Genomic DNA, 9,711 nt, shown 5'->3' on the forward strand with positions numbered 1-9,711 from the left:
GGGCAATGCGGGTGTCGCCCAGAGCATCCGCGTGATCCGGGGCCGCTGAGCAGCGCGCAGCACCCCGGTGCCGGTGGCCAGAGGCTGTGCCGCTCGCTAGACCCCTCTGAGCCCCCCGGCGCCTCCCTTGGACATGCAGGTCCTGACCCTTCTGCTCCTTGCGAGCAAGGCGATTCCTTTCGTGGGGGGCTGGGTGGGTGCCGGTGCAAGGTCCCACAACCAGGGATGCTCCTCTTCTTTGTGGAGCGTCCGCTATAAGACATAACAAATGAACCCTAATAAAACAAAATGGCACTTCTTATTGTGTGGCTTGTGAGTGCTGGGCTTGTTTCRTTAGCTATTATTTTTTTAATTGGCTGTTAGAGTCAGGTTGGGGCAGTGTCCTGAACGCAAGCTGACACTTTAACAAAAGCTTTTGCTACCCGTCTTCTCTTGATTCGTGCACCCAGCAGCTCTAGTTGCAGCGTAAGAGTGCAGGAAYGTCTGTGTTCAGTTTTATGAACTTGCGTGGAAAGCTGTGGGCATACACCGTCAGCATTAACCACGGGTAATAAGCAAAAAGATGAACTTTGCTCTTTTCCAGGACCCTGGTAATTCCAGAGCCTGGAGAGGAAAGGCAGGAGCTGGGCAGGAACTGGGTTATGTCTTGGCTGCAGATATGCTTTAGGAGCGTGTTTTCCCCAGGGGCTTGGGAGGAGTGAAGAAGATGGGCTGGGAAGCAGCAGAATTACCAATTTGTGGTTCCAAAGGGTGCAGGTAAATAGGGATGGAATCTGTGAAATGTTCCAGCTGGCTTCTAATGAAGTTCCTGTTAAATTCCCTGTCCGGAGGGTCCCCCCTGCTTATGGGGTTTACCAGGATGAGGCTAGTTTTGCATTCCTTCACTTAAGTGGTAGTGCTGGCAGAAGGCAATGAACGGGAGCCCCAGGGCACCTTTGGGAGATGCCCCACCAAAAGCAAATCCTCTCCTGTTTAAAAACAAAGCCAACCCAAACGCCTCCCCGCTGCACGCTCCGCTCCTGCCAGCAGAGCGCTGCACCCAGCCGCAGCCGCCCCGGCCGCCGAGCCCGGGCTCGGGCCTCGTCCCGCAGCCTGGCCCGGCGGCACCTGGCCGAGTCGGGCGGTTTGCAGCTTCCCCTCGGCCAACGGGCCCGTGCCGCAGTCCGGGGCGGCGCTGCAGGACTCTCCTCCGAGCCGCTCTGCCGGCTGCTCTTCCCGACAGCCRCGGCTGGTCCTGGGGAGCCCCTGAGTCCGTGGCGGGACGGGAGGGACGCGCGGGAGACACCGGTGCGATTCACCGAGCTGCCTGCCTGTCTCCGCTGGGTCCAGCTGTGCGGCTCTCCGTATCGTTGGCAGGGGGAAGAGGTGCTTCCCGGGCAGGCTCACGCCTGCCGAAGGGGTGCGTAAAGCAGGCAGGCGAAGATCCCGGGAAGCGCCTGTTCCTCTCCGAGAGGCCGGAGCTGCCGCGGTGGTTCAGCCGGGGCTGCAGCGGGAGCTTGCAGCGAGGCGCGGTGAAGCCGGCTGGTGCCTGGGGGATGCTGCCTGTAACCTTTTATGCCCGTTCAGTAGTGTTTGACAGAGTGTTCGTGGAAGGGTGGATTAAAGAGTGAACAGAGCMTTGCTGAGTTCCCCCAGCTTCGCTCCTGAGATTAATCGCGCTTGCTTGGAGCACTGGCCTGGTCCGGGCCGTGGGACCCGGTTGGGGCAGGCAGGAGCAGCACAGCCAGCAGGCGCTGCCCTGGGCTTGGGCTCTGCCCAGCTCTCCTCACCATCCTCGTTTGTGGGGTGGAAGGAAGGATAAGCTCCGCGCCGCACAGTTAAATCAGGATGTGGCAGCAACCAGGAAGAGACTGCGGAAAATCAAGATCGAGAGGGAGCACGGAGACTAGCTGGGGCTGGAAGTGAGAGAAGGGACGAGCCAGCTGCTGTCGCTCCGAGATTACAGGGTTTGCCTGGGGCCTGCCGGGTGCGGAGTGTTTTGCAAACAGATGGGATGGCAGCACCTGGTGCCCCGCGGAGCGCAGAGCCTCATCTGGACAGCTAGTGCCTTGCAGAGGGGATGGTGGTGGTGGTGGGGGGGGAGAGGACAGGAGGGGAAACCATGCAAACGGGAGCTGCTCTTGGGGTGCCTCATGAGCAACGAGAGAGAGCGTTTTGTGAGGTTGCTGGTTCATATCGTGCTTGAGGTTCCTTTTTAATTGCCGCGTGTGCGGGGCCAAACGGGGCAGGAAGAGGAAGCGCGGTGCAGCGAAGGTCTGGGATTAGATGTCAGGGGCCCTGGCAGCCGGGCCAGGAACATCTCTGCATGCGCATCGCGCCTGGCTCCATACTAGCTGGGCCACTCAGCCCCCTGCAGCACCTTTCTCCTCGGCCCGGGAACTGTTTTGCTCCCGGCTACGCGTGGTCGCTGCTGGCGCTTCCCTGAGCCCCTCGCTGTCCCCGCTGTCTGCCCTCGGACGCGTGTGCTGGCAGCAGTCTGGTCCCTCTTCCTGGTCTCGGACTCGTGCTCCTTCCAGCTCTTCACCGCTGGGTGAAGAACAGCCCTTTTCCGCACCGGCTTTGGTCTGAATCCCTCTTTCGCAAGTGTGGGGCACCAAAACTGTCCAGTGCCTCCTCAGGGGCTTAAAACGTCCCCATCAGCCCCAGAAAAGCTTCTCCTGGCAGCTGTGGGATTGCACTGTCCTTCCTCGGGGCCACGTCACGCCGGTACCTGGGTTGTCCTGGGAGAGGTTAGAGCACCCAGCTCTTCTCCTGCAGCTGGGCTGATCGCTCCGGGTCCCCGACGACCTGGGCTTTGTCCCGTCACGCGTTCTTCTGCCGCAGCGACGCCAGCCGCAAGGTCCCTCGGCACCTCCGGAGCGAGGTCCTCCCCTCCTCTGCACGGCGAGGTCTCCCGAGCGTGCTTTGCTAGCAGGCGTCGTCGCTGCGTCCCCGCTAACGAAAGCGTTTGAGGTCGACCGATCCCGAGCGAGGCTCCTAGCGGCCCAAACCGGCCGGAGGTTTTGCCTCGCGGGAGAGTCTCCTGCGTCTCTCTTTGCCCCGCTCCTTCTCCTGGCAGCTCGGCACAGCTCTGCCTTGTCTGAAGGCTCCCCTGTGGCACCGCGCCAAATTCCGGAGAGATTAAATCTACCACGGTTGCATGGTTCTGGAAGAGCTGAGCCCAGCCGTTTGTCTTTGGGGCCGTATGTCGCTACGGCACGGGAGTTCATTTGCGGGCGTTCCCCGGGAGCGGAGGAAGGTGGCGCGAGACTTTGCTTTCCCTCGGACAGGTTGTTCCGGAGGGAAGCCCGCGAGCCCGGGCGCGATGGAGCCGGAGCAGAAGCCGTCGGTGGGGGGTCTCCGGGGAGCGACGCTCGGCGGCATCCCCGGCGCCGGCAGCACAGGTGAGGTGCCGACAGCTCCTTGGGGCGGTCGCGCGCTCTGCGCCCCGGGGCCGCCCTGCACCTTGCGCTCCTCTTGCACGCGAAGGTCCGGCCCCGGTGGCCCTGGGCTCCGTGCTGTGACGCAGGTGTCCCCCCCCCGGTCCGCGGAGACGCAGCGCTCTTTTGCCTTCCTCTTTTGCAAGCCCCGTGGATCGGCCTCTTGCTGATGCTCTTTCCCTGGGCAGATGCTCCGGACGCCAGACCCAGGGTGTCGGTTAAGACGGAGCGCGAGGAAGAGCCGTGCGTCGGGGCTCCCCGGCGGCAGAGCGAGCGCGGGACRCCGCAGGCCCCCGGCGCAGGTGAGTGGCACGGGGACAGGGACGGGGACCCACCAGGGCTGAGCTGCCCTCGTGCCGTCTGGCCCCCAGAGCCCGGCAGGGCTGTGCATGCCCGGGGGCCCGTTGCCTTCTCCAGGCGGCGAGGTTTGCCGGCCCGGCGGGCTGCATGTGCCCGGATTCATCGCCCCCGTGCCCGGCACAGGGCCGTGGCGCGAGCGCGGAGCAGGCGGCAGCGCCCCTCGCCGAACGGGGCTTTGGCCCCGGGCTGCCTGCATCGCCCAGCGACCCCAAACGCGACTTTCCTTCCCCAGGAAGGTGCYGGGCTGCCATGAAGCGCGAGATCGTGGTGAAGACGGAGCCGGAGGACGAGTCGTACATCGGGTATCCCCCGGACCTGGGGGAAAGGGCCGCTGTGCCCGGCTACCCCAGCGCCGGTGAGTGCCAGCAGTGTGGTTTTGGGGCGCCGGGGAGGGTCAGGAGCCGTCGAGTCCCCTCGGCGCCTGTCCAGGCATCGCTGGAGCTGCGGTGCCGGAGGGGATGCTGGGGGCCGGCGGCTCCTCGTCCCACCGTGGGACGCATCGTGGCAGAGGCATCACAGCACGGCTGGAGCCTGCGCTGCCGGGTGCCGAGGGGGACGGAGCAGCGAGGGTGCCGCGAGCCGTTCGACCCGGCTTTCGGAGCGGGGCTGCCGGGAAGGGGGCACATCCTGCCCTCGGGCCRAGGCCGGGCGCAGGCTCCCGGCACGCTGCCGCCCGCTGCAGCCGTTCCCGAGCCAGGGTGGGAGCCGAGTCCTGCTAGGACAGCACCTACCTGGTGCCATTGCAGCAGCAGGGAATGCCCTCCCGGCGGGAAAAGAGCCTTTCTTTTTTATTTTATTTTATTTTTTGTTTGCAAATAGCAGAAAGCTCCCTCRCCGTGGGTCATATCCCCAGCGTGCGGTGAGCTCGCGCATCGTTTCCYGGGGCTGCAGGCGCTTTGGCTGCTGCGAGGCGCCTGGATCACAGGAAGATCCAGGCTCCTGGAGACCTGGGAAGCCAGCAGCAGTGTGCCGGAGCCACGTCGGCACGGGCAGGGCGCCGGGCACRAGCACGGCCCCCGGCAGCCGTCCCTGGAGCGGGTCTCACAGGCTGCCTCTGTCCTTCCGCAGGGATCAAAACGGAGGTTGTCATTAAAGCAGAACCCGAGGACAACTCGTACGGGGATTTCTGCCGGCCCTGCCCGGAGAGGGAGCTGCCCCCCGACGCCTCCGCTGGTACGTGGGGCCGGGCGCGGGGGGGCAGGTGGCTGCAGCCGGGGGTCCCGGTGCTTTGCCGGCTCCCGGCGGGTGAATCGGCGGATGCYGCTCGCGCCGGGACCCCTGGCAGCAGCATGTGCCAGGGTGGGAGGCACTCGGCAGAGGGCACCGGGGATGGGGGCGAGGAGGAGCCGGCTGCCCCTGGTCTTGCGCTGCTGCTGCCACCGCGGCGCAGTCTCCCCGTGCCCGAGGTCGGGAGCTGATCCGCAGCGGCTCCGGCCGCCCCGCGCGCAAGCCCCGCGTAGCGCCGCTCTCTTCCCACCCGCAGGCGACGCCAAGCCCGAGATCATCGTGAAGGTGGAGCCGGACGAGGAGCCGTGCGCGGGGCGCCGGCGCGGCGCAGGTGAGCGGCTCCCGCAGCGCAGGGTCCCCAGCGCGTGCCCACCTCCCGCCCCGCCGCCCGCGGGCGCCTAGCCTGGCCGGCGGCGCTACGAGCCGTGTCCCCTACCGGCAACCCCCATATGGCTTCGCCCGCCCTGGAAGTGCTTTTATCGCACTTCTGCGGGAGCTGATCTTAAAGCATCATCTGGGGGCCTGACTTGAGTGAAATGTCCTTACGGCGTCCAAGAGATCAGGGCTGGAGGCAGCACTCAAGGGGATTCGGTCGGCTGCTGATGGACCTGGGGAAGGTTTTCGGAGGCTAACGGAAGCAGAAAGCCTACAACCGGTGTAGGCAGGCAGCCAGGCTTTGCTGGAAATGGTTACCAAACGGGACGTTAGATTTGGTGGTGCCATGGGCTGCAGAGCGAGGAGGGAGGTGGCGATGTCCCCAGTCCCCATGGTGTAAGCTTTGGGCGATGGGAAGAGAAGGAAGCCGCCTCCTTGAACGGGACCGAAGCCTGGAGGTACCAGCAGGTGACGGTAGCCGCAAGGTGGCGTGGCACAACCCTGGGATTTGCAGATTTGGGCTTGAGAAGTCCGTGCACCGGAGGCGCTTGGCAGGCAAGCCGGCCTGTCGGGCGGTCTGCCCCTCACCCCCCAAAAGCATTTTAGGACCAGAAGGTGCTGACTCCTTTGCGAAGTGTTTATCACCCAAGCGACCCGTCTCCCTCAGCGCAGGGTGATGCACGGATGACGATGCATTAGCCAGCAGGCCAGTTACAAAGCAGCCGGCTAAAGGGAAAAGCTGGTGCTCGTGGGCGCTCCTCGCGAGCAAAGCCGCTTGCAGTAACGGGACCCGGCACGACCAGGGAACCGCGAAGGCTCGGAGACACTTCCAGGGCCAGCCAGGCAGTGAGTGTGGGATGTCAAACATCCACCAGCGGCGAGAGAGCAACCTCGGCGTGGGACGGCGCTGCCCTGGGCTGCGTGGGAACAGCCCAAGCCCCTGCAGCGGCAGCAGGGCTTCGTACAGGTAGGAGACAGAGTCCACCCGGCGATGAAACATGAGAGAGGGGCAGCCCGCTTGAAAGGAGAGATGCAGCAGTGAAAACCTCTCACTACAGTGTATTTTTCATTGTTCAGCTGTACTTTTCCCCTTTATGTTTGCAATGTTATCTGCGCTTTAATATTTCTCAGTGAAGCGCATCGCCTCCACGAGCCTAACTTGTACGTGCTTTGCATTCACATCCCCTGGGTAACTGGGATGTGAACTGACTGTGGACCTCAGGCACACGATGGAGATGCGTGATGGGGAGACGCCACCACCCCGCTGCCAGCTGCATCGGCAGGGCGCTTGTCCCATGGACCGCGGTAGAGGTCCTGCTGCTCTGCTGCTCGTCCAGGCAACCTCCCCGGGCTGAGCTCACTTTGCACGGGGCAGCAGCAGTCTGAGCGCCTCGCTGGGCTCTACCTGAACGTGCCCGTGATGCCAGAGAGGGCAGCCAGCGCCAGGCACCACCGCCGTCCCTGCCCGCTCCCCGCAGCGCAGGGCTTCTCAGGACCTGCTGGAGGGCGCTGGGCTCCTGCACTGCAGACGGCAGCATGCAACCCCAAACCCCCAAAACAGACCTTGCAGCAGCAATTCCCTCCGGTCTTCACGTCAGTCATCAGCCTGCACAGAAGTCGTGTTGTGGACTTCCTGGATTCTTCTTGTTCTCTCACAGCACATGGCCTTTACCGTAAAATACTGCAAAGGCTTGTCTCTTGAGGCTTTAGGGAAAAGATTTGGGAACGAAGATTGCAAGGAAAACAGCAGTGGTGAATGCATGGAGCTGAAAGGAAGCCAGCCAGTGCTTGGCAGCGACGTGGTTTGGTGGTCCCAGCAGGCGCTGAGTCCCTGGGGCAGGAGCCGCCGGGGACCCAACATCCGTGTTGGGAAATCCCTGCTGCTTTCTCTCTCTTCTCCCAGAGCCCCAGCCTGGCTCCCCGCTGGGTTCAATGTCGTTGTGGTCCTCCTGGCCCTCGTTCATCACGTGCAGCTTCCTGTCGAGCCCAGGCGCTGTTCCTGGCGTCTTTGGAGGTGCCTGCCCTAGCAGAAAAAAGGACTTTTAGACTTAAACTAAGCAGCATTCCAGGGAACAGCCGCTCTGGTCACCGAGGGGAAGCTAGTAGGAAAATCCCTGTGGCTGCCCAGACACCACGGTGGTCCTGCTGTGCCTGCACCATGGGGATGCAGCTCTGCTAGCCCAGCATGGGTCGATGCATCCTGGAGACGTCCCGGGGGCGGCAGCGGGGGGTGAATTTGGCCGCGTGGGTCTCTTGGAGGGCCCTGCTCCCATGCCACAGTGCCCAGGAGTTGCAGCTCCTCAGCTTTTTGCTTTCGGCTCTCATCGCTTGCCTGCGGCGTGTAATAACGGGGCTCCCTCTTCTCTTGGCAGGTAGCGAAGGCAGCAGCCAGAAGCAGCCTAAGGAAGAGCCGGAAGACGTGAAGCCGGACAAGGCTCTGCTGGTGAAAAGCCTGGAGGTGGCTCCGCGGGGCTCGCTCCGGCCGGAGCCCCGTGTCAGCCAGTGGACTGTGCAACCGGCGCAGGGCGACGTGGCCGAGCTGCGGCGGGGCCCGCCGGGGTCCGAGGGGCTGCGGGCAGCCGCCAAGCCCATGGGGCTCTGCTTGGAGAAGGGAGCGGCGTCCGTCCTGCCGACGGGCAACGCGGGGCAGAAACCGTCACCGACCTGCGAGCGGAGCAGCGCCGCGGCCCCCGGCACCGAGCCGGCAAGGCGCCCGCGCAGCCACGCCGCCGAGCGTCCCTTCACCTGCACCGAGTGCGGGAAGAGCTTCCAGCACCGGGGGAACCTCATCACCCACCTGCGCGTGCACACGGGCGAGAAGCCCTTCAGCTGCACCGTGTGCGGGAAGAGCTTCAGCCAGAAGGGCGACCTGATGCGGCACCAGCGCATCCACACGGGGGAAAAGCCGTTCGAGTGCAACGTGTGTGGGAAGAGCTTTTGCTCCAAGCAGACCTTCATCCTGCACCAGCGCATCCACACGGGCGAGAAGCCCTTCTCCTGCTCCGAGTGTGGGAAGAGCTTCAACCGCAAGGCCAACTTCATCACGCACCAGAAGATCCACCGTGGCGAGCGCCCCTTCATCTGTGCCGAGTGCGGCAAGGGCTTCTGCGCCAAGAAGACCTTCATCCTGCACCAGAAGATCCACATCGGCGAACGCCCCTTCGGTTGCTCCGAGTGCGGGAAGAGCTTCAGCCGCAACGGCGACCTGACGCGGCACCAGCGGATCCACACTGGGGAGCGTCCCTTCGCCTGCGCCGACTGCGGCAAGTGCTTCAGCCACAACGGTGAGCTGATCAAGCACCAGCGCATCCACACGGGCGAGAAGCCCTTCACCTGCACCGAGTGCGGCAAGAGCTTCAACCGCAAGGGCACGCTCATCACCCACCAGCGCATCCACACCGGCGAGCGCCCCTTCGTCTGCCCCGAGTGCGGCAAGACCTTCAACCTCAAGACCACGCTCATGAAGCACAAGCGGATCCACACCGGCGAGCGCCCCTTCACCTGCCTGGAGTGCGGGAAGAGCTTCAAGTACAAGGGCAACCTCCGGACCCACCACCTCACCCACACAGTGGAGCGGGTCTACCCCTGCACCGAGTGCGGCAAGATCTTCAGCCATAAGAAGGAGCTGACCGTGCATCAGAGCGTGCACACGGAGGAGAGGATCCTGTCCTGCTACAGAGACGGGGAGTCCTTCAACCCCTTCCTCCCCATGCACCCGCTCCTCATGTCCTGCACCCAAATCCAGATGCCGCTGGAAGCCTTGTCGAAATACAAGTAGGAGGGGCTGGCAACAGCGGAAAGAGCTCTGTGATTTCCCTGCGGCTCATGCCTGGAGCTGGAGTGGAGGGAGAAAGAACGATACAATAGTTTTCTGACTTAGACCTCCTGTGGTGCTGGCCGAATACGAGGGCCCTGCCCTGGAGAGCTTGCGGTGCTGAAGAACAAGCCGACAAACGAGCCACGCGTCCCCAAAGCACATACAAACACGCTTGTGACACACTCCGTGACCAAAACAGAAATCAAGGATTCAACCTTGCCCTGAAGTATGCCAAAGATAACGCAAGGGTTGGTGCTTGCAGGGTCTCCTGCCCGGTCCCAGGCTCGGGAGCGAGTGGGGAGGCATCAGGCAGACTGTTTTTGCGACACGAAGGCTGACGGTTTCTCAGGGTGAGCCGAGTGTTGTGCATTACGGTGAAGCCCCGGGTTTCTGGGGCGGCTTCGGGCTGCTGTCCCAGCTGGTGCCGACAGCTTCCCGAGGGAAGAGCTGTCAAGAGTGGAGAGCTGAAGCCCTGCTTGGTTTTTGGCTGGGCAGGCACCGGAAGAAATGTCC

The 9,711-nt window shown here is 63.6% G+C and overlaps 1 protein-coding gene across 1 annotated transcript in view; it reads left to right on the forward strand.

Annotated features, from left to right (window-relative positions):
- Positions 1-9,433, forward strand: part of LOC112973620 (oocyte zinc finger protein XlCOF6-like) — a 24,695-nt gene extending 15,262 nt beyond the window's left edge. The window contains exon 5 of the mRNA XM_026081687.1: positions 8,103-9,433. Coding sequence (XP_025937472.1) covers positions 8,103-9,159 — 1,057 coding nt within the window. The 3' untranslated portion in view covers positions 9,160-9,433. The remainder of the gene's footprint in view (positions 1-8,102) is intronic.
- The last annotated feature ends 278 nt before the right edge of the window (positions 9,434-9,711 follow it).

Source organism: Apteryx rowi, unplaced genomic scaffold, assembly GCF_003343035.1.
Source record: "Apteryx rowi isolate R43461 unplaced genomic scaffold, aptRow1 scaffold_1168, whole genome shotgun sequence".
Classification (NCBI taxonomy): domain Eukaryota; kingdom Metazoa; phylum Chordata; class Aves; order Apterygiformes; family Apterygidae; genus Apteryx; species Apteryx rowi.